The 25,180-nt window shown below is 31.6% G+C and overlaps 1 protein-coding gene across 1 annotated transcript in view; it reads left to right on the top strand.

Annotated features, from left to right (window-relative positions):
- LOC129975508 (A disintegrin and metalloproteinase with thrombospondin motifs 18-like) overlaps positions 1–23,726 on the top strand; it is an 81,754-nt gene extending 58,028 nt beyond the window's left edge. Inside the window, exons 11-26 of the mRNA XM_056088570.1 lie at positions 848–1,007; positions 3,168–3,269; positions 4,226–4,407; positions 6,012–6,078; positions 7,599–7,719; positions 8,145–8,281; positions 8,498–8,555; positions 11,373–11,523; positions 12,420–12,480; positions 12,562–12,676; positions 13,811–13,968; positions 14,954–14,987; positions 16,390–16,641; positions 19,109–19,235; positions 21,335–21,517; positions 22,863–23,726. Coding sequence (XP_055944545.1) covers positions 848–1,007; positions 3,168–3,269; positions 4,226–4,407; positions 6,012–6,078; positions 7,599–7,719; positions 8,145–8,281; positions 8,498–8,555; positions 11,373–11,523; positions 12,420–12,480; positions 12,562–12,676; positions 13,811–13,968; positions 14,954–14,987; positions 16,390–16,641; positions 19,109–19,235; positions 21,335–21,517; positions 22,863–22,875 — 1,921 coding nt within the window. The 3' untranslated portion in view covers positions 22,876–23,726. The remainder of the gene's footprint in view (positions 1–847; positions 1,008–3,167; positions 3,270–4,225; positions 4,408–6,011; positions 6,079–7,598; positions 7,720–8,144; positions 8,282–8,497; positions 8,556–11,372; positions 11,524–12,419; positions 12,481–12,561; positions 12,677–13,810; positions 13,969–14,953; positions 14,988–16,389; positions 16,642–19,108; positions 19,236–21,334; positions 21,518–22,862) is intronic.
- The last annotated feature ends 1,454 nt before the right edge of the window (positions 23,727–25,180 follow it).

Below are 25,180 nucleotides of genomic sequence, written 5' to 3'. Positions count from 1 at the left end.
ATTTCCTATCGCTTTTCAGAAATAAGCTAGATAAAACCACACACATACCACTATCCATTATTAGTCATTGCTTTTCTGTAATGGAAGTCTGTCATTATACTCTTGACATTCTTCCGTTCATTGTTATGTCTTCTTTTCTACATTCGCTTAATCGCTATTTCATTTTCTTCCATATATTTGAATATTCTTTCTCATACTTTATGACTTTCAACTTAACTTTCTTCCCTGCATTCATTACCATTTTTTATATTTAATTACTTACCCCAACAGCTTTCTTGAACTTGTTGTCGATAAGACCAAAAATTGAGTTTGCATTACAAAACGCTCTTATGAAAAAATATCATAATTTTTAAAAACTTTTAATTAATTTTAAACGAAATCATTTTAAAATGATTGCTTAAAATTTTTATAGCAATATAAAAATGGACTTAAAGTAATCTGAATTAATTTTGTTGTAAGATGAAAAAGAAAAAAAAAGCATTAAATTCGTTTATTATGAAAACTCAGTTATTTTAGACAAACAAATGAACCATGACAAAAATTGTTAATTAACTATACACTCAGTATTTTGATTGTAATTATAATTGGTAAAATTTATCAGTACTCTTCAGAATTGTAACCTTTTTAAATCAAAGATATTGTGCAAATTCAACAAAACTCGAGTTTTTTTTTAAAAATATGTTCCATTTCTCTCAAAATATATTTGAAAAACATTATAAATAATGTTTCTTCTCATACTTCGTTTCATAAGCGAATAAAATTAACTTTTGTTAAAGCTTAGGCAGGCGATTTTTTTAATGTTTTTTTTATAACATAAATTGATGATTTTACTTCCACTTTCAAACAGATCCCCTCAAGCAAGCTGCCTGCAAGCTCCCACACCCTACACCACGGACCTTCTTGAACCTCCCCCAGAAAAGCTTCCAGGACAAGTGTACGATGCTGACTACCAATGCACACTTCGATACGGTGATGGCAGTAGAAGATCCAATCTACAAACTTCAGAGGTATTTTTTTATCTCATTTGTGAAAGATATCCTTGAATTAAATAATGCTAGAAGTTGTCAAAATGGCAGTCATAGCCATTGGTATAGCTGTAACTTTTGCCACGTTAAATGAATTTCAACTCTATAAGTTACTTGCGTGTACATGAGCCAAAAAAAAATTGAATTTAAGAAATATTAATTTTTAATTTCGAAAAGCAAAATTATAATGTTTTTTACTAACAAAACCACTGATTGCTGAATATATTTCATGAGTTAATTTATATTCAATAAATAATATCATCTGAATCCTAAATCGTAAACTATTTACAGATAGTTTTAGATAAAAAATTTTATCAGTTTTAATTTTCAAAAAATTTCTCTCACAATTTGTGGACACACAAAAATAATTAAACAAATTTTAAAATTACAACTCTATAAAGAGAGAATTTTATAGTTCATAATTTTGGGTGAATGGCAACAGTTCGGCGGGGAGGGTTTTCCTTTATCTCCATTCGAGTGTTATACAGGTAATCAGAAATATAATTTTTGATCATTTTTATATGAAATTTTCTTTCGTTTTCCTCATAATTATATGTAATTGATAGACGCTGATATTGTTGTTCAGTGCACTGAATGGTGTATGAATTGCATATTTCCTTGATTAATTATTGAAATCTTAAATTGATATCTTGAATCATTCCAACGAGAGGAAAAAATCGTTATTTCCTTTTATTTCCTCTTTATACATTACTCCTGCATTCACACAGTTCTTCATCAAACATGACCTTCTTTCTCCTGTATCGAAGTCCCCTGATGATTTCCGAGTCCTCGCGAATTTCTTGTGCGAAATTGATTGTATTATGAACTATTTCATCTCCCTCTATAAAATTCAATAGTTTCTGAGAGACTATAATTTTATATCACATTGTTGTTGTTTTTTTAATTTATTTCCAAGGAACTAATTTACTTAAGCTAACGAAGCAAAGAAAAGAAAAATATTGTAGTGTATTAAATATATCAGCATCAAATCTAGTAAAATTCTTTTATTTTTTAAATGAAAGAGGTGATTGATCTAATATCTCTCTTCTTAGATGTAAATTCTTTTTCTGTACATCTGATTATGCCGACTGGCCTAGAATCGGCCTGCCCGACCGCCTTAGGTTAAATCACTAGATTCATTACAAAAAATGGTCCTCTTGACGTCTGAAAGCGTCATTTGAATGAGACTAATCAGTAACGTTACTTAAAGTGTGTGAAAAAAAAGCAGATAACCTCAACTTTAAATGAGAATGGTAAAATTAACTTCATTAAAAGAAATGACATTGAAATGGATTAGGTAATACCGTAAATACATAAAAAAATGGAAAACAAAAATTCCATATAATTACAAACAGTTACTATGTAGAATATATGTTTAGTATTTATTAGAACTATTCAAATGAACTAAGTACAATTGCAATACGTCTCAAACATCGATCATCAACCTACAATTGCAATATATGCGTTAGAATAGTGATGGAATAAAATAAAAAAATACTCGACATGCCCCACGCGTTTGCAACAAAGACCTGATTCTTCTCAAACAAGACTTTTCGGATGCCCCAACAAAAGACATGGATAGACGCACGGACATAAATCCGTGATTGCTTTTTGATAAATCCGTAAAACTAAAACTACAGTCAGGGTTAACCGTAAGCATCCAGATTAGCAGAATGACCCTTGTCGCGATTGCACGGAGACGGAAATTCTGATTGAGTCCTTAACTATCACCGGCTATGTTTCATTTCCTCCCGAGTCCAACAACACAGGTGTGTTCCATTACAGAAGTGGAGATGACTCGAGCCTACAGCTTTAATGTACCCACAGGATAAGCGAGACACAAGCTTTTCATCAGAAGTTTCTCCTCCTCGACCTCCGGTGGGACTGCGAACAACTTAAAAACGTTTAAAACAGAATATAGTGGATTTCCTGATTACTTCGTTACATATATTGGCATATAAATTTAATTTATTGCAGTATAACAGCTATGATTAGTTAATAAATGTGTCCAAATGTAATTTTCTATACTCTCATTTTATTTCTACAGGATATTATTAATTTTGAAAACGTACTTTTGCTTGTAAACATATTTTATATTATATATGCACTGTAAAAGTAACATTCGTTGCTTTCTTGCAACAGGAAATCTGCAGAATGTTGAGATGTGACACTGGCTATGGCAGCAAGGGAGTGTCGTTTGCCGCGCATCCAGCTTTGGAAGGTACAAGTTGTGGAAGAGACAAGGTGAGAGAGATAGAGTCGTTTTCTGCCATTTCTCGAAGCAGCAACTACTCAAACGCCATCTTCACATTTCTTATATGAAATGAATTATCTAAATTAATATTTTAATACTGAATTCCCAAAATGTTGAATATTCCTTCCACATAAATAAAAATAGAAAATAATATATTATCATAAAATTCTTTTCCAATTAAGGAACAATTTAACCTAACTGGAATGTCAACTATAACAGAATTTAAATTTATGTAATTTAATAGCATTCGTAAATAAAACATTTACATTAGAATAAAATGTAATATACATATATTATAAAATAATACAATTTTTTTGTTGCACTTCCAATGTAAAGCTTGGTAGTATAAACTTACAACTTTTTACCATCTTTCATAAAATGTTAGTTAGAATTTTAAAAAATTTTCTCGATTGTCTTCCCTTTAAAACTTTCAAACCCCCTGTTTTTATCACTATCATTTTAATTATTTGTCAAACATCCATTAAAAATTTCCAAATTGCTTTATTTGAATATTTGAAACCATTTCTATTGAATTGCTTTTTGTAAAGAAGTACGAAAACTATTTTGAGTATAAATCTTTAAAAAGAATAACATCTTGTCTATATGCTGATAAAGAACATAAATAATTATTTTTATTTTATTTAAACTATACACTTAAATAAGATAAAGGCAAAGAAGTATTTTTAAAAGAAGATTTTGCCGCTTTTTTGTTGTTGTTGTTGTTACATTACATACTGCCAATGTTTGAAGTAGCATAATAATCTATTTATTTAATAATTCTTTTAATATTAAGTGCAAGAAGTAGTTTGTTACACACACAAAGTAAAAAAGAGTATAAATTTTTTGTATATATTTATATTTTGTGGTACTTTGAATTAGATTATTTGACAAAAGTATAATTAATTTGCTTCAATTTCTTTTCTCCTTAAATCCGTTTTCTATACAGTGGTGTCAAGGTGGTGTGTGCGCCCACATGCAAAGGTCCGCCGGAACTCTGCGAGGAGGAATAATTGATGGCGGTTGGAGTGCCTGGTCCTCCTACAGCCCTTGTACATCGGACTGCGTCGCCAGAGGTTCTGTCCCAGCCGTGGGCATCATGGTAGCGACAAGGAGATGCGACAACCCGCGGTAAGTGGGGGATTTTTCAATAAACTTTATTTTGAATGGCTATTTTTTGTGATGTGTTTTGCTATTTAATGTAATGCCTGACGCTCTATTAAAATAGCACTCTTGTAGTCACACTCTCTGATCTCAAGTGCAAACAGCATGTAAGAATCAAAAATAGAACGAACATGACCAACGTGCTATGGTAAATAAATGAATGAAAACGACAGTTTGATTTGAAGCGGTTTTTATTTATGATAATAAAGTACATATACAATTTTATATATTATTATATATTTTATAGATTATTTATATGAAATTACATATAGAATTAGATTAGTATCAAATCTTACGACTTATGATTCGAGTATAATATCTGTAATGATTGTTTAAGTCTTTTATTTAGTTTTATTTTTTATTATTATTGTTCTTGGGAAATAAATCGAAATTTTTATTTTACGTTCAGTATTATTTTTCATCTCTCTTCCACAGCTACAAATGTTGTTGTTGTTGTTTCTTATGGCACTTGCCATGGACATGCCCGCTGTTACGAAGACAGCGATTTTAAGCCGTTTGAGGAGCGTCTCTTGTTTTTATAGTAGCGCCATCTAGGGCCAAGAGAACGACTTGGCTACGCACACGTTTACGGGGAGGCCTTCATTCACGCATTTCATTCACTCATCCGTAGATCGTAATTTAGACCTGAATCAGAGAACGATCACCCCTGATCCAGTACCCCCAGTGGTATTACTCTCGACATGGAGGACTTTGTGACCACGACAGATTTATACGCGCGTCAAAAAAGCAATACATGGAAGTTACGAAAGAATTTCATTTAATGCTTTTTTCGTTATATGTATTTCTATATGCATGCAATATTTTAAAATATTCTCACATATTTTTAAGAATTTCTAAAACTTGTGATGGAGGACAGAAGATCTCCACAAAGTTCAAAAACTAGAGAAAGTGGCCTCCCCAAAATGTTAACATAATTTCTAATAAATGAATTTGAATATTATTAACAGCATGACTTTGGCAAACAATAGTTAAGATTTCATTTAATAGTAGTAGCGTACCATCTTTGAAGACTAATCGCTGGAATACGGTTATTCAACAAATAACAGGAAATCGAATACGCATTTTGGTGCTTTTTTTCCAAGCAATTGAAACCAAAATTTTACACCTAACTACAATTGTAGTCACAAGATCACATATGTAATTTCATATATTTAAATCCTTACATTTTTGAGTTATAGTGCTTACATACTTGTAAAAACGTGGGCCATAGACAGTGAACCCTTTAACATATTTTATTTCAAATTCGATACATATCTACTCTTTAAATGTTAAATCCGTCTATCAAATTCTTTTCATCAAATTATCTCAGTTTAGTAGCTATCATTTTAGATTATATTCTGATAGTCGGATAGACAAACTTACTCTGAATGGATTTCATCAAGATTTGTTAGAGACTTATAAAGGCTATATATTAATTTTCGTCTGTCTAACTCAGAGCATTTGTTAATTATCTTATATACGGACTGACTTTCACATTAATTTTTAAGTTTTAACGTTATTCCTTTCTAATTTTAAAAGGTATTATTTACTTTTCTCTTTTCATATGGCAGCCCTCAGAACGGTGGACGCTTTTGTGTAGGAAAAGACAGAAGAGTTCTCACGTGTGACGCAACCAGGGTAAGAATTGAATTTACGTCTGGAAATATATTCAACATGAATGCTTCATTAATTTTAGTTGCTTGCTACAGTCACATTTTGTATCTTTCTCACAAAGCTAAACAACGAAAGGTGATATAATATATCTTACATTTGCTGGATTATAATGTTAAACCATTATCACCTCCTTCGCAATTCTTTTTAATATTGTTCATGGTATTTTCTCTCTCGTAAAAATCTTGTAAATGTATTTTACTCTTTTTCCTAAAATTAAGGAAATTAGTTTAAATAGTGATTCAAAGCAATCATGGGGTGAAAAAAAATATCAGTACAAGAGCATTTAGACAAAAAAAAAATTATTAATTTCTTTTACATAAAAGAAAATATTATTGAAAAATTGTTAGAAATGTAGCAATTATTCGTTTACATGAAATATTAAACTTATTTTAAACAGAAGTATTTCCGAATTGTAGAGTTAAAAAATAGACATGCTAAATAAAAAATATAATATAAATTAGGAAATCAATTTAGATTCGCATTTTAAGACAAAGTAGAAATTTTTTTTTAATGAAAAACAAAGTTAATTTGTTCAATATAAAATATCGGACATATTTATTTTGTTCAAAAGTAAATTATAATTTTTCAATCTAAGCTTTGAAAATGATATCAGTTTGCTTAAACGAAAGCATATGATCATATGATTTTATTTTTCAGAACTATTTTTTTATTCGAATAATCTGACTGAAGAATATTTTAAATTAGTTATTTATTAGCTTTTCCGCTTTATATATATATATATATATATATATATATATAATAAACGAAATTTTTCTTTTCTTAAACATTTCTTACTATGAATAATCGTATGAAGTAAATCTTTGAATCTTCATTTCATTTTTATGCTTTAAAAATATTGCTACGATTTGGATATGTTCGTAAAATTAAAGACTTTAATTAAGAGGTTAAAAAATAGTAATTTGTTTGCATTATCACTTACAAATAGTTAACAGTTGATAAAATCAACTGTTATAATAATTCAGATAGAATTATTATAATTATAATTCTGTTATAACAATTCAGAAGATAATTCAGTTATCAGTACACAAATATAGTCCAAGCTAACTTTCTCACAAAGCATAGGAAAAAAAGTTCAAAAATGCGACACTGCAAATAGATTTAAATTCTTAGCGAAATTCTACAGTTCCGTCTCAATCAAAACACTGATGATCACGTGTCGTACTTATTCAGTGAAAGCACGACAGCAACCAATTGATCGACGATTGCAGCAAGGATTTTATACGGATATTCTCGCAAGACTCCCAAATATTCTCAAGAAAAATAGAAATGTAGCTACACAAGGGTGACAATCAGAAAAACTATGTTCACAAATTTACCACTAAAATTAGTTTGAAAAACCTCGTCAAAGATACAAAGCATATAACATTGGTAACAATATTAATAATAATGAAAAATGTTATTTTTCATGACTGTGCATTTAATTTTTCAGCTGTTTTCATTTGTTGCATTTTTCTATTCATCAGATCTGTTCCTTGTCTACACGGAAATTAATGTTGGATGAATTCATCAGCGACACATGCCGCCAAGCTTCCTCGAGGGACAACACTCTAGAGATTACCGGCACCCAGTTCCCTAGTCAAGAAAGTGAGCTATCTTCGCTCTTTCAAGATTAAATTAAACTTCGATGCCAAATTAATTTTCAGAGCTAAATCATCTAGTGAAGCAAAATGTGATCATGCAGTATATATGTATGTAATAAATAGAAAAAAAATAATAATATAGATTTCTCTTAAAAATGATTGTCTAAAGGTAGAACAAGAGTAGTAGAGCATTTAACTCTGCTGTATAATCTCGATTCTGATGCCTCCTTAGCCAGTCAGTCTGCTTCATTCCCAGTATTATACCGATATGGATTTTGAAAACAATACTAACATACCAACAGCCAACATTTTGATTCGCTGGAACCTTAGAAGTCAGCTCTATATGTTAAAATAGAATTACAAGAATACCTGATCTGACTTTTAATATTTTGTATAATCTTCCAAATATTAAATATTGTATTGTTTTAGATTCTCATTCTTGTTATGTTTGGTGTCACAAGAGAGGAGGAGGTTACATGACCCAAGGTTGGACAATACCAGACGGAACACCCTGCTGGCGGGGTTACAACAATCAAAACATGTACTGCGTGAAAGGGGAATGTCAGGTAAAAAAAAAAAAAATGTTCAGCGTTTGACCAGCACATTTTGATCTTCTATTTTATATCCTAAATTGAAGGAGCAAACTGTGGAGGTTAAAAATCATTTTAGGGTTTTTTTTTAGCTATGTAATCCGTTAGTTAGTACTTTAGTTAGATTGAACTCTTGATGAAATTTTTGGAAATTTATCTTCGAAAATTTCATTGTTTTTTATTTTGTTTCAGCCTTTTGACTGTAACGGTTACAGCACAGACAGCGCAAATGATGTTCGTTGTTCGTCTAGTAAGTTTTGTTGCTACTGTTAATTTTATAACTAAATATTTGTTCATTATACAAACAATTAATATTGCTATTGCTGCTAAATTTTTACTCTATATATATTCTTTTTAGACCATATATACGCTCCATTTCTATTCTTAATGAAAGATGTCATAGTCGAAATTATTTTGTTTGTTTTGTTTGAGCCCTTTACCAGAATAATAATTGGTAAATGGGAATCCAAACTACACTGGTGTAAGAAATTAAGAGAATTTGCATATTTTATCGAATTGCATGAAAAGAACTGAACTGAAGGAAAAACCACTGCTTCTAGATAAAAAAAGCAAATATTGTACGGCTAATACGAAGCGTAAACGTGTGTGTAGGTGGAACCAGCAGAAAAGAGAGGCTTTATAAGCGCGTGGATGGTAAGACGAATTTCGTTCGCTAGCACACATCGGCGAATTTCTTCGTGTTATCTTGCAGCAATCGGTGAAATTCACATCGGAAGAGTAAAAATGAGTAACCACTAACGTTTTGATGATGGAATAAAGTGGCTAATCATGGGCAGGTTAGAGGCAGGCCAATCGCAAAACCAGATATGCAGAGAGTTTCATTTAACGCCCAGCGTCGTGTGTAACCTATGGAAACAGTTCCAGAATACTGGATCCATCGAGAAAAAGCCTGGTCAAGGTCGTCAAAGAGCCACGACGGCCAGAGAAGATCGCCATTTCTCCATTTTAGCGAGGCGTAACAGAGGGGCTACAGCTTCTCAGGTGTCTCGAGACCTTTATACAGCTACAGGAACCCGTGTATCAAGGGTGACTTGTTCTAAGAGACTGAATGAGAGAGTATTGTTTGCCAGAAGACCGGCTGTTTGGATCCCGCTCACGTCCACGAACAGAAGAGTTCTATTAGCATGGTACAGGCAACATAGTGATTGGAGTATGAAGCAATGGACAACCGTTCTGTTCACCGACGAGTCCCGTTTTAGGCTAAACACCAATTCTCGCCGTACTTTCAAATGAAGAGAGCAAGGGACCCGCTACCTACCCTCCAATGTCCGTGAAATCGACAGTTATGGATGTGGCGGTGTAATGGTCTAGACAGGCATCATGCTAGATGGCCGAACACTTCACCACGTCTTTGACAGAGGCTCTGTGACTGGTGTGAAGTATAGGGATAAGGTATGCCCTATGTTCGCCTTTTGCGGGGTGCAGTGGGCCCCGAGTGCATCTTAATGGACGATAACGCGAGGCCACATAGAGCTCTTCTGGTCGACGAATTTCTCGAGAGTGAGGATATTCGCCGAATAGATTGGCCAGCCAGGTCTCCAGACCTCAACCCTATAGAGCATGTCTGGGACGCTCTGGGGAGGGCAATTGCAACTCGCAACCCCTTTCCGAGAACCATCCAGGAACTGAAAACAGCGTTGGTGAATGAGTGGGACCAATTGCCACATGCACTGATAAACTGCCTTATTTCCAGTATGACATCACGCTGCAAGGCATGTATAGCTGCAAGAGGGGACCATACCCCCTATTAACCCATTTCTTTTGTGTATCTGCAACCGCTGTTTCAGACCTTCAGACTTCCATGAGTGTTACGCACAAACATGAGTGTATTTTATAAATGTTGAATGTTTATTTTGTTTGCATTAGATCAACCTAAATTCATACCAAATTTTATTAAAATCTGTCCAGTAGTTCTCGAGATCGTAGATCAAATATGAAAATTCTCTTCATTTCTTACACCAGTGTAGTTACGAATCTTACAACTGAAAATTTTAACTTTGTGACAAAAACAAATGTGTTCAAGGGAGAAAAAAAAACTAATTAATTGTAATAACGGACTAACCGCCTTCAGCAACAAACACCCAGCAGCCATATTAATAGCATTAATCTAATAATATTTAAATACTTCATTTTATTTCAAGAAAAGAAAGTACTGTTTCAAATCAAATAAGAATATTAAGCATAGAGCATTCAAATTGGTTAGCAATACCAGCAATTAGGGAAATTAAGCGGCAAAGTCGGTTTATTTGTTGAGACTGAAGGCTGCTCTATTGGAGCTTTATTTTGTGATATTTGTCAAAATTGAAAAATAAAGCGAAATTTTTGAATTTGTTGGAAGGAAGACAATCATTGGTTATGTATTTAGGGATAATGATACATTTATGGAGTAATCTTACATATGAAATAAAAATCGGGGAAATCATTATGTTGATTAAGGCTAAAGAACTCTGTCAAGACTTTTCTCCTTAGAGAAAGTATAGGGAAGTAGCGTTGTGTAACTTTTTCCTAAAACGTAGAATTATGGAGGGCAAGCAACCAATAATGACGTATCTAAGAGTCATGAGCATTCATATGAAACAAATATTTTCGAAATCGGCGCAGTGGGGTAGGCTTGTGAATTCTTTTGTGGGTTTTTTCCCCATAAAGGATATATTGGTTTCGGTTTAGTCATTTTAACGTCCCGTTTTAAAGCAACACTAGGGTTATTTTGGAACGGACCTCGTCATTTTGAACCGCGATCAGATAAAGAGGATGACACCTGAGCTGGCAACACCCTCTCCAAACTTCCACACCACACCAGCGGGACAACTCTTGGACCTCAACGAATTTAATGTGCACCAGACATGACGGTTCTTCGGTGGAATCGAGTCCCAAACCTAAAACCCTCCGGTTTCGAAGCCGATCGATTTTATTTATTTATTTATTGAAGAAAATGTACTATCGTGTGAAAAAAAAGTCTAAAAAGCATTGCTGTGATATATATTATTTATTAATTTAAATACAAAATATATGCTGAAGCAATTTTCATTTTTTTTATCCTTGACAGCTTTATCTGGAGCTTCTGCCTTGTCTCCTGCACCTCAATCTCCTATTTCCGAAAATAGCTGGGGACCGTGGCACAAGGTCAGTCAGTGCCGGCCATCTTGCATGGTCAAAGGAAAAGGATTCCAGTTGGTGTCCCGTGAATGCAATTCTGTGTAAGAATAATCTTGAGTAATTATGCGTAATACATATGTGTGAAAATTTAACTCCGATATCGTAGAAAAAGCAGCAGTTGAGTAATACTTTTATTCAGATTATTCGTAAATATTCGTAAGGATGCTATAATAATACGTTTATCATGATATAATTCATAGAGTTAGCATTAGTGGAAAATATATTGAGCAATTAGCTTGCTAGTAAAAAATTTATGATTCAAAACATTTTAGTTTCTAAACAAGCTGATCTAGTAACCATTTTTGTAGATATAGATTTGACCAATATTTTAAAACTAAGCAAACTGATAATAATACCATATAGAGCCCTTTAAGTTAAAAAAAAAAGAAACTGCAATATTTTGTCATAATACCATCGCATGTAATATTTCAAAATAATCATGCACACAATTAAAACTGAGCATTTTTAACAGGCACATTTTGTTCTTTTTTAACCCTTTAAAGGGCCATTTTTTTCTAGTCATATTATGTTAAAATATTTTTAGGCTTGAAATTAGAATAAGAAAAGGCATTCATTTAGCTTATTAGATAAATTTAATTTGATTCATTAATTAATTTGGTTAATTAATAATTAAGTAACAAATCAAGGCACATCATTTTGTCTGAGATAAAGAACTGAAGCATCTAAGTTTCTGACATACTAAAAAAATGTATCAGAACTGATGCCAACCTACATAATTTCATACAAAGATTGATACATTTGGTGGGAAGCATACTTCCCACGGATCTAGAAAGGGTTAAAAAGCAAGTTTCATGTCGTAGAAATTATTAAATAATCTTTTAATTATTACAAATATTTGCTGACAATTTATTTTAAAATAATGTTTATGTACTGTGAAATATATGAAAATTAAAAATGCATATTCTTTGTGAAATAGTTCTGGATGTCTTGGACAAAGAGATACTTTCCAGCTCTGTGACGCTCCTACATCAGCAAATGTAAGCAAATGTTTTAAGTTCAGTATTTCCCTGATGCATATTCATTTCCAAAAATTAAATGTTATTTCTGTTATTGTATAGACCTGTGGTTCCATTAAATCTGTGGATCAATATGCAAATGATGTTTGTCAACGGTATAGAGTGAAATATCCCACAGTTTTAAGTGGTAAGGGAAGACAGTTGCCACCTCAACCAGGTAAATGTTTATAATATTAGTACTCAAAAGTAAAAGAAAAGTATAATCGTATCAGGCAGAGTGATAAAAAAAGTGTTAAAAATTAACTAATCTCTCATAAATTAATATATTCTTTTAAGTTCCAATGCGGAAAACTAAAAATATCAACAAAATTCTGTGAATTAAATTGTTCTATAGTGTTAAAAAAGGTTGTTCAATCGAAGTACTAATTGTTTCAAAGGAAATAAATATATGTTTAAAATAAGCTGTAAAAGCTCAGCGATAAAAACAAGCTATAAAAATTACTGTTTTTTATGTTTTTAAGATTATTTTTTCTTTACTTTATTGCATTTAATTGAATTGACTTCTTTCAGATTTGTATAAATGTAATTTACAAGACAAATTAGACAATTTAACATTTCTAATTTATAATTATTCAACATTTTGAAACATTTTAAGATATTTTTCATAGCGACGGTGTTTTAATACATCACTTTTTTATATGTAGAAAACTCAAAAAGATTTTAAGAAGGACTAAAATGTATAATCAGTAAAAACATCCATAAACTCTTGGTTAAAATTATATCTCTTTTGAATCTAAATTTAGGTGAAAAATCTCCATTTATTAAGAGGAAGAACAGCATAGTATTACACAGTCTATTTACTTGAAAAATAAATAAAATATGTTGATCCAGGCACTTTTATATATTAGTATCGATTTAATTTCCAAAAAAAATGAGCAATAAGCTATGGTTTGAATGATCTGCAATATTTTTCTTTCAGAAGGGAATAAAACAAAAAAAAATTGTGAAGATGAAGTGATGCTGTATATGAAGGAAGCAAATCACATCTCAAAGCAATGATATATTTCAATATGAATAAAATTAAGAACTTTCTGTGCATAAGTAATTGCGTAGATACAAAATATGAAAAACAAACAACTAACAGCAACATTTGCTTTATTTTAAAAAATTACCAAATTTTTCAAACATTTAAAGAGTTTAAAAAATAAGTACTTTTGCTTCTGAAAGTGCAGATAAATCAGATTAATTTTTATTTTATTTACTTATTGAGTTCAGAAAAATTTCAGACTCCATAAAATAACATTTATGAATCAAAAACAATTAAAGGGCATTGTTATTCTTTTTTTCATAGGTAACCCGCATTCCGCCTGCATCGTCGCCTGCCAGGACCGCGTCTGGCAAGACACGCACTACCAGATGGACGTGTACGAAGATGGCAAATTTCCATTCGGGACAGACTGCAGCCCGGATCACCGCACAAAAGCATACTGCCTCAACGGCAGGTGCCTGGTAAGAATCCTTGTTTATGACGTCATAAGCATCATTACTTGACGTAATAGAAATAAGCTATGATTCAATGTGCAATTATTAATCTCATCTGTAAGTTCTTTAATATGCTTAGAAGAGTGCCCTACTTAATGGACACTTAAATGTTACGAAGTAATTTTCATTTAATTATCTGTATGTAAAATTTTAACAGAAAATATTACAAATTAAATCAAGATAATTTAACCCTTTAAAGGGCCATTTTTTTTCTAGTCATATTATGTTAAAATGTTTTTAGGCTTGAAATTAGAATAATAAAAGGGATTCATTTAGCTTATTAGATAAATTTGATTTGATTAATTAATTAATTTGGTTAATTAATAATTAAGTAACAAATCAAGACACATCATTTTGTCTGAGATAAAGAACTGAAGCATCTAAGTTTCTGACTTACTAAAAAAATGTGTCAGAACTTATGCCAGCCTACATAATTTCATATAAAGATTGATAAATTTGGTGGGAAGCCTACTTCCCACGACCCTAGAAAGGGTTAAATCCAGTATTCAGGGCCAAAATAAGACGTCGTGTGTGGGTAAGGAGGGGGATTATTAAACAATGGAAGTTTCAATCCCCCACCATTTCCACTCACCCAACTTCCAAAATCAGATATCATTTTTATTGATTTTATTAATTTCTATAAAAGTGCTTCTAAATAGCAAATTTTGACAAAATGGAATACTAAAACATTTAATTGCAGATCACTCTGAAAAGGTTTGATTTTAGTATAACGCATATAAAAAAAATGCAATTAAAATTTAAAAGTAAAATTTTTATGCAAAATAATGAAAAAAAAAAGCTAAATTTCTTAATATAAATTTTGTTTAGTTATAAGATTTTTTTAATTATAAATCAGCATTTTTAGAATTACAATGTTATGTAATATAAAATTTACAAAACCTGAAATGTGACCCTTATCTCAAAAGCAATTTTTTTTTCTTTTGTTTTTTAGCAATTTACAGATGAAGGCATTCCTCTTAATACTGGTAAGTAAAACGTTTCTCAATCGAGCTTTTTTTGTGAGCAGTAGAGGTACTAAATAGCAAAACTGTTACCTTCGTTTGCTGGTTGATATAAGTATCATTTTTGCAGGCGTCCTGGCATAGGGGTAGCGCGTCTTCCCCGTGGCCTGGGCGTCCTGTGCTCGAGTCCCGGTTCAGGCATGGTTGTTCTTCCTCTGTTCTATCTGTGAATGTGTCCCCCTGTAAAAAGGGGTTGCACAAGCAAATGTGATGCGTGAGTAGCTAAGACATAGTCTTGGCCCTAGTTGGCGGCGCTACTAAAAACAAGAGACGCTCCCTTGGTTTAAAATCACTGACTTCGTCAGTGAGCTTGTCCATGGCAAGTGCCATTATAAACAGCTACAACAATATCATTTCTAATTGCTTTGTTATATTGCTGAATTTGAAATTTCCGTATAAAAAGGTAGGTCGCTCTCCTTGAAGTAGTTGATTGATAGATATAATCCATTTGGAAAACAATCACAAAAATCTCCAGTCCCTTTGCTAAAGCAATACTGATCCACCAGTTTTTGATCATAATTAAGAGGTCAAAGAATTGACCAATAGCGTCTTTCCACCAACAAACGTCAACGAGTCTTCAGGAACGTCAATCATGCCTGGCCATCAATGGCGAATTTAGGTATTTTGTGATCATAGGCACGGAACAATATGTGACCACTCTTTTAATAAAATTTTTATTTTGTTTCACATTTTAAAATAATTTTAACTAAACTAACATCTTATAAATTTATTTTATATGCTATGTTATTTCAATTTTTGCGTATGATATTTATTTTTTGATGATTCATAATTGCTCGGAATCCATTTCTATTTAGACAGAATCTCGGTGTTTATAAATGTTGCAAAAATGAAATAAATATAATAAAATAGATATTAGTGAGATCAATCATATTTGAATAATTATTTTATAAAATTAATATATTATTTATATTATTCTTGCATTTTATGTCATTTATATAATTTATTTAATAAATAAAAATAGAATTTATATAATTTATGAATGTGAATATTTTAAAACAAGTTAATAAATTATAAAAACATCAATTTGTCTGCAGCCACACTCAATCTGTGAGGTATCTGAGAAGTGAATGTTTTTGACAAGATGGAAATTCATCCCTGGAGATTATATTTAAATCCATTTGCAGTGAACCTCATTTCTTGTTACTGATCTAAAATTGTATTTTAAAAAAACTTTTTAGTTATCAATAAAACATCGTAAGATTTAAGCTCATTAGCAAATCATTTTAACCTAACATAATTTTTCTCTGATTTTCAAATAAAAATTAAATAAAAAATTTACGAGAAAAATATGATGTATTTCTATTTCATCTAACTGTTTTTTTTTATTTTATTTTATTATCCACAGAAACCACACAAATGTACGATATCCGCAGGTACTTGAGTCGAATCAGAAAGCGCGATACATCTGGCATCAATCATGTGATGAACAATGTAGGCAAGGGCCAGCTTGTTGCCTACAAGAAGTGGTACACGGCATACGGAATGCATAACGCAAATAAAGTGTACAGCAGCAAGAAGCAGTGGAAAAACAATGTGGCCCGTCTGGTGTATGGTTGGGTGGTGGAGATGTCCGAATGCAGCGCTCCTTGTGGTGGTGGTGAGTGAATTTCCTGGTTCAAGCTTTTCTCATGATTAATTGACAAGGAACCAACCAGTCTTCCGAAAACTTTCTCACATATTTCTTAAAAGGCGTCAACCCCTTCTCCTTTTCCAACATAAAAATGTCACAGTCAAACCATGATCTCTACGAGAGCTCATATTATTGTTTTCATATAAGGGCTGTATGCTTCGTTGTATAGTAAAAAAAAAAAGAATATATAATTTAAAAAAATTCCTTTTCTTTTCCAACCAAGTAAAAGCATACAGAGCTGTAATTTTTATTGCAAGATCACACAACAAATTTCATTTAGATAAGTTATTGCATTTTCGAGCACATTCATACAATTACTTAGACTGTCAACCTCAGGATGGATTTCGTTCTAAATCTGATACGGATCTAGGTTTTAAATGTTAAAACTACTGATGAAGAATCTATACTTCAGATGTTCTGTCTTTGTGCCAGTTTTATTTATTTAGCTTTTCTCTTTTGAAGTTACCGCATTCATTTGCATTCGAACAGACACAAACAGATCGATGAACTTCCTAAGGCTGATTTCATTTAAAATTTAGTAGGAATTTTCAAAATTTATACAAAGACCGCAAACCAAATTTGATCCCTCTTGCTTAAAATGTATTTGAGTTGTTGTGCTCGAACAGACGTTTAAGTTCAAAAATGTGTTTTTCGGATTTGTGATTCCAAGTGGTCCAAAACTTGGAGATACGTCAAATGGATTCAATTTTTTTTAAATTACAGTAGGTACCTTCTCTTCGTATACATTAAAATAAAAATTAAATTTTGAAACTCAATCTTATCCGCATTCCAGTTTCTGCTCACGAAGATGAAGGCATCATAATTTCTCCAACTAAAAATATACCACAAACTGGCTACTCCGCCCCCCCGGAAGGCACACGGAAAAATCTGAATGACCGGACCGTCACAACAACAACACTGGCGAGAACTGTGGTTGAGCCATCACCGGCCACGGTACAACCCTTCCCTTGGGAAGTACGTCCCGTCATCGATGGGAGGAGCCAGATCATCCACCTTTTTGTGTACCCACAAGGATGGCGAGAATCAACTATCCTGCCGGAAGCTTCTCATCCTCAATTACGAGATGCCCCCCCATCCCCCGTAGGTCCAACCAAAAGTATAAATGCACGCAAAATGTGTTTATTAGTTAAATATCTGTTATTTATTACAATAAAGCTTTTGAGGCAACAGTTTCTTTCTTTTGAGATGCAATTTGCAAACTAATAATAAACGACCACCCTAGACTCTGATGGTATTAAATTAATAAGAAAATGTCCAATTCATTATTGCAAATTGATTTTTGTATTTTCTTTTGTCTAAAGTTCTCTCATTCTGTAAATATTGTCTTTAGAGAGTTTTAAAAAGTTCCATTTCGTTACCTAATACATTTAAAGAATTAATAATACATAAACTAAAATTTCATACCTCATATTTATTTATAAAAAAATATAGAATTTTGACTTGTACCTGAAGTGTTTTTGTATTGTTCTTCTTATGGATAAAACCAACTGATGAAAATGAAACGATGTTAAACAATCTAAATCACGTACGGAGTTGTAAGTGGGCTTGAGCTATAAATTATATGCTGCATTTATTGCCAGTAAAACTATAATTGCGCTATTAAAGCTGGTGTACCATTGTCAAAAAAGTATTATCAATAGCTATAGTTGCATTTATGATAATTGATTAGATCATTATGTATGGAGAATCATTGTGTTAATTATTCAACTTCATGACAGTGATTTATTCAAAATGTCAGGTATTAAAGCCACTTTAATTTAATTGTCTTATATATGTTTTGTTCATTCTGCACATGGGCTTTTCCAGTGGTGATCGGTCCCACGACATTATAGTTTTAATAAAAATGTAAATGTGTGGTTCCTCTACCTTCTAAATTTTACGGTATTGTAACTCCACTTTTTTAGTCGTCTTGTAAAATATACACAGATTTAAAAAAAAGAGTCGTTCCTCTATAACTTTCTACAATGGAAGAAAATCGCATGATGAAATTTTTTAGGGGAAAACTAAAAACGGTTTGATTTTCAGGAAATGATGTAATCTGTAGTTGGATATTGACAAAAGAAATTAAAAATTAATCTTTATTAACACTTATCAATCCGAGAAGTAATGAGATACATTATAATATATACAACAAAGAGAATGTGAAAACGATACATCCTGCGCAATAATTGTCAGACTGGACACACGTCTGATAAGTATTAAATTAGTATCACTGAAAATCAATTTTTAGAATTTTGAAACAGTGTGAAGTTTATTTTTGAGCAATAATATCTTACAGTCACAGCCTAAACAACCATGCAGTCAGAAATTAAATGCGTTATCAGTTAACTTGATTAATTTTTTTTATCATAATTAAGATGTCTACAATGAAAATTTTTTGAAAGCTAATCATTAAATTTTGTCTCCTTTTCAGGATTTAAGAATATTACTGTAGTGTGCCAAACCGGCAATACAGTGGTGGATGATGGATTTTGCGCTACCATCAACAAACCAGGCGAAACAGGAATATGGCCCTGTAATACTCAACCATGTTCAGGAAAGTGAGTATGTTTTTAAAATTTATAACGTGATTTCATTTCTGAATTTATTATAATATTAATTATATATAATTATTCATCGCCATTTGTATTGCTGCGCAGAGTTTGAAAATATCTCCGCTCTTTTTATCTACGCCATTAATGGACGCACAAATATCAACATCTATTTTGACTTCAAGCAATTTAGTGAGTTTTTGTTTTTAATGTTTAAAATGACTGGTTTATCGGTGTGCAAACAAACCTAATCATGAATAAATAATATTTATTCTTATTTATCTTATTCTACTTTCGCGCACCAAACTGAAGATCATTGCTAATACTTTCTTATAATTTTTTTTAATTTCAACTCATATTGCATTTATTTTTGTTAATGTATGACTATTTGATTTAATCCGATTTTAGTGATTAGTTTTGATTTGAGTTTCCGTGAACGTTGTGGATGGAGAGGAACTTATTGCAAGGAAACAAAACTTCTAATGTTATTAATATTTAAATCCAAAGCTTGCAGCAAAAAATTATTTTTTTTATATATTTTAAGCATTTTACTAATGAATATAAGATATTTTAGTTAATCTCTAACAATCATTATTGAGATATTGTTAAAAGGATCACAAACCATCTTGGCGGGCTGACGCCATTTTCGAGGCACAATAAATATTTTTATGACATACTTTTGCACTTTTTATCACTTTAACAGATTAAATTAAAGTAAAAAAAGGTTACTTGTAAGTCTGTATTAATTTTAACCAATGAATGTTTTTTTAATTGTAATCAGTGTATAATTATTCAATTGGTATGTATGGTCATTGAAGTTTATATAATCTGCCATTCTTACCTATGGGGAAGTTCTGGGGGATTGAAAATAAATAAATATTGCATGATATTTTTCTGATCAGGCACGTAAATGCCAAAAGGAAGGGAATAGTATTTAGGGTTATGATAATAAAATCAATTCCATGTAGAAAATTTTGTTGCCGCCTTAGTAATGATGAGGAGGAAAAACTGAATTCCAACTGAATTCTGTCAGACGGCTCCAAGTACGGAAATGAAAAGAAGAGAAAGCTTAACTGCATCTGACATATAAAAGGGTCATCAAAACAAATAATACAGCAACGGAGATGCGTTTTAAGTTTAAATATAAATTATCATATTATTTAAATTTAAAATAAGTTATATGTTCTCAAACTAAAAAAAAATATCACCCCGTGTAAAAATATCAGGTGTATCATTCTACCAAACAATATCAGAAAATGGGTTAAGATACCTAATCGTATCCAATTGGTTTTATTAAAATTATTATTTCTTTTAAACTAACTTTTACAACGACTTAAAGATTTAAATACTAAAAATTGTGTAATTTGATGCGTACATCAGATATGTTATTATAAGAAAACAGATCAAACGATACGATTTCTAAATAATTCTAATTTTATAATAAGCAACATTAAAAATGCATTGAATGTATCAACTGCCTACTCTCCACCGCCAGCTATTTTCTCACAATTTAAGAGTTTTAATTTAATCATGTCAACCAATTTTGATGAGCTACATCTTATGATCTCAAATAAAAGTGATATTTTAACTTATACTCCCGTAATAAACACAGAGCATTTTAATTGGTTTGCCTCCAAAGTAGCTTAACTAATTGGCGGAATCAGTCCAGATGTTAAGGCTGAATATGTATCAAGGTTTCATTTTGAGATGTCTCTAAAAAATGGGATTACCATTTATGGCCAACTTAGGAGTCAAGAACTTTCTTATGAAATGAAAGTGGCGAAATCAGACCAATGATTAGCGCTGGAGGGCTAGTTATTTGATTTTCCTAATTACTTTAACAATATAAATTCTAAAATTCTTGTACAATGGTGAAAATGCAACAACTTGTATGATATATGGTCATCTCAGAGTGAAAAGAATTCAATGTATGCCGTTCTACTACTACTACTAATGCATGCATTCACTGATGAAGTATAAAAACAACTATCTTCCTTATAACATTTGTTTGAAAAAATTGTTAATTGTTTGCTTAATGTAAAGTCTTGTTAATTACATTTAGCAAAATAACATTAAATGCTGCATGTTCCTCTTTTTTTATTGCATAGATGGCAAGAAGGCTTATGGGAACCCTGTTCTGTAACTTGCGGGCAAGGATTCCAGAACAGAGATGTCGTCTGTGTGCAGCACGTTTCACAGAATATTTATTCAATGGTACAGAGCCAGTACTGCTCTAGTCCACCTCCACCTATGACCAGAAAGTGCTCGGGTCCTCCTTGCGAAAGTTACGGGTAAGTTATTTTCTCCGTTGAGAAAAATAATGTCTTTTAAACTATTGAGAATGCCCTTTTCCCGGTTTTTTCATATACTAATCTCCGATACTAATAAAAAATTAAAATATTCTTTATCTATCTTTTGGCTGTAATTGATCATAAAACCTATAGCTAATGTGACAGTAATATATATTTGAGGATGAGAAAGTACACCCCGACGCCTTTTTTAAATTTTTATTCAAATGTTAATTATTTAAAATTTGTCAAATTCCGGCATTTTCGGTTACTCTTTTACCAATAATTATATGTATTGCCGCTCTGCAAGCCAAACTGTTTGACCAAAACTATGAAAATCATTCCGCAGTGTACATGAGATTTCAATGTCGAACGATTCTATTTTCTCTATTCACATTTAAAAAAAAAAAAATGCTTGATTTCTGCAGAAAATGCTTAAGTTTCAGCAAAAATAAATAAATAAGTAAAGTTTAATCACTTTCGCTTTAATTTAAAGTTCAAATTTATGGAAGCTGACAGAAAATTAGAAAAATGCATCGTACAATGATTAAGGCTTCTAACTATACTTACTATAAAAATTTGAAGCTGAAAAATATTCTGCTGAAGAAGCTATTAAGAAACCAAGTTGCATAAAATATTTAATTGGAAATTTTAGTAAATATGCCTTAACAAGAAAATTGAATTCACAAAGAATTTGAAAGTTGATTGCATTCAAAACAAAAGCTGCAAAAAATTAAAATATAATCTTTTAAGATAAAACTTTGGTATTTTATTTATTTATCTTTTCTACTTTATTAAACACAATTTTCCTTGATTTTCTAACATATATTTTAAATTACAAAATTCTAACAAAATATTTTTCGTGAAATTTTTTTTTATTATTAATTTTATTTATTTATATTTATGCTTATGCATTTTATGTTTAATATACGCCGTTGTCCTGGCATAGGGGTAGCGCGTCTTCCCCGTGATATGGTCGTCCTGGGTTCGAGTCCTGGTGTAGGCATGGTTGTTCTTCCTCTGTTCTGTCTGTGAGATGTGTGAATGTGCCCTCCTGTAAAAAGGAGTTGTGCAAGTGAATGAGTGATGCGTGAGTAGCTAAGTCGTACTCTTGGCCCTAGTTGGCGCTACTAAAAAACAAGAGACGCTCCCCCACCGGCTTAAAATTGCTGTCTTCGTAACAGCGGGCTTGTCCATGGCAAGTACCGTCAGAAGCAACAACAACATGTTTAGTATACGTTATTTATTTGTTTATTTACTGTCATTGAAGATGAATTTTATAACTCAGCATCTCTGAAAACATTTCCCTGTTTTAAATTTTATTGACTATGTTTTTTTCTTCTTTTAGCAACCACGTTTGACGAATACCCAGCTTAGTTGAGAGACTGTAACGAATTTCTGTAATCAAATGACTTCCAACGACTGAGGGCGGATGAGATCGAAATTGTGATATTTTTCAAAGCATTATTTAGATGACTGGAGGGGAACGGGGTACAGACAACTGTGGTTGGAGAACTAATAAGATCAAAATGCAACAAACTAACAGCAACGCGCGCTTTCGAACACTAGTGAATGAAAGCTATCAGTGACCGCAAACTACTCAGTTAGCATTATTATTACTTTTCACTTATTTATTTGAAATCGCACCTTTCGCCTCATGGATAAAATACTAAAACCCTATGGAACTTGTCAAAATGGGGTTCATTCGTGTGAGTCACAGTCACGTGGTAATTGCGCTGGCATTTTCCACTCAGATGCTAATTGTCTTACATTTTTCTCATAGCAATAAGCTCAGTAGGTTTTAAAATGTGTGTATGATGTGCGTAAGCATGAATTGACGCCATTGCAAGACTTGTTCTATCGGATTTTAGGACATTCTCTGAGATATATTTTTCAGCGTGGTAATTTTATGCATCATAATTTTTATACATAAAGATCAGAAGTATGAATTCGGAGTTGAAGATAAAATCATTCGAATTCTCAAATAAAAGGATAGTTAGAATGAAGAAAAATAAGTACTTTTTTAATCTGAAAATTTGAGTTTAAATCCCCTAGAAGGTTGTCCCTGCTCATTTTGCTCGTTTGATAAAGACACCACTATCGTTGAAATCATTTTTAATTAAAATAAATAATAATAAATTAGGAATAATTCCTATTAGGAACTATTTAATAAAATAAATTTTTAATTTCCTTCTTTTTATTTCAAATTTTCTTATCAGGGTAAAATATCTTAAGTAAAGCTTTTTTTTAAAAATAACTATTCATTTTTTGAAAAAAAAATACACTTTTTTACAATATTTTTTAAATTTAGTGTATATCTAAAATATCTATCATTTGACTATAATTAGAAAAAACAGTAGTTCATTTTTGTGAAGTACATAAATTCTTAATTGGATCTAACAATGCAAATCGGAATTCACTCTTAAAACATTTTGAGATACGCTTGTTTCGCGAAACATTGATTCTGATACTGTATTTCTTCCAAAATGAGCAATTCCATTCTCAGTAATCTTTTATACAGTGGTTAAATTTTTTCAGGCAAACTGTATACATTCAGTTTCATAAAGTTTTCATATTATAAACGGAATCAATAAAATAATAGCTGATCCTTAATTGCATGAGTATGTGCAGTTATATAAAGTAGAGAACAAATTTAATCCACAATTCTGATCAATCATTTTCAATAAGTATACTTGTTGTGTGTACCGTTTTTAGAAATAAATTTTTTTACATAAATATAGATTGTTTGTTTCTTTGTGTATTTTCAAAAGATACAATGGAAGCTGACAAATCTAATGAGCTGTTCACATTCTGGGCCACATTCATTTTGCAGCAATTCAATATTCAAACTTTCAGACCAAAAATTGGTGAAAAATGTTTTTATTGACATTTTGTTACCACTAAAAGAGATGTTTGAATATTTATATTTAAACATACTTAATGGAAAGATTAACATACCGTTTGTTGGAGTGTGCAATGAAAGAAGTCCTGCAAGCTGTATGATAGAAAACGATGCTTTATTTCATGAATATTCGAAAAAACATTGAACTCTGGTAGCAAAACCCTAGAGAAGATGTACACAAAGAATAGCACTTGCACATATTAACAACAGAACGGACACCAAATAACTAAATAAAAAACAAAAATTGCGAATAGAAGTTTGAAATCTAAATTTAGTGCAACAGGAATGCTTGACTTTTACAAAGATTTGTCAACCAGGTTAGGAAGCATTCGCAAATTGCCATATGAAATTATTTCCATTTTTGCAAATGCTTATTTACACTTAAGAATTGTTTCCTTCCAAATTCAGAATTACAGATATTCACCTTTTAAAAGTAATGAAGACGAATAAGAATGGTAGTAGAGGATGAAAGGTATTCAAGAAAACATTACAGTATAAATTTATGCTAATGGACATTCATGATTATAGAGAAAAATAATGCAAAAATAACACAATTTTCAAATGTCAGAATCAAAGTCCGCCTTTTCTCAACAGAAGGGCTTGAAAATGTATTAATTTTGGAAGCCTCTGAGAATTACAGATGGCTCAAACTTTGTTCTTGATCCAACTAATTCTTCGCTAACTACACTTTGATTGTATACACACACTAAATCGAGCTCGATCTGCCAGACTTTTATAGCTTCCAGAGCCGGGCACAGAAGGTT

This window comes from Argiope bruennichi, chromosome 7 (assembly GCF_947563725.1).
Source record: "Argiope bruennichi chromosome 7, qqArgBrue1.1, whole genome shotgun sequence".
NCBI classification, from domain to species: domain Eukaryota; kingdom Metazoa; phylum Arthropoda; class Arachnida; order Araneae; family Araneidae; genus Argiope; species Argiope bruennichi.
This window is presented reverse-complemented; position numbering and strand designations above follow the sequence as displayed.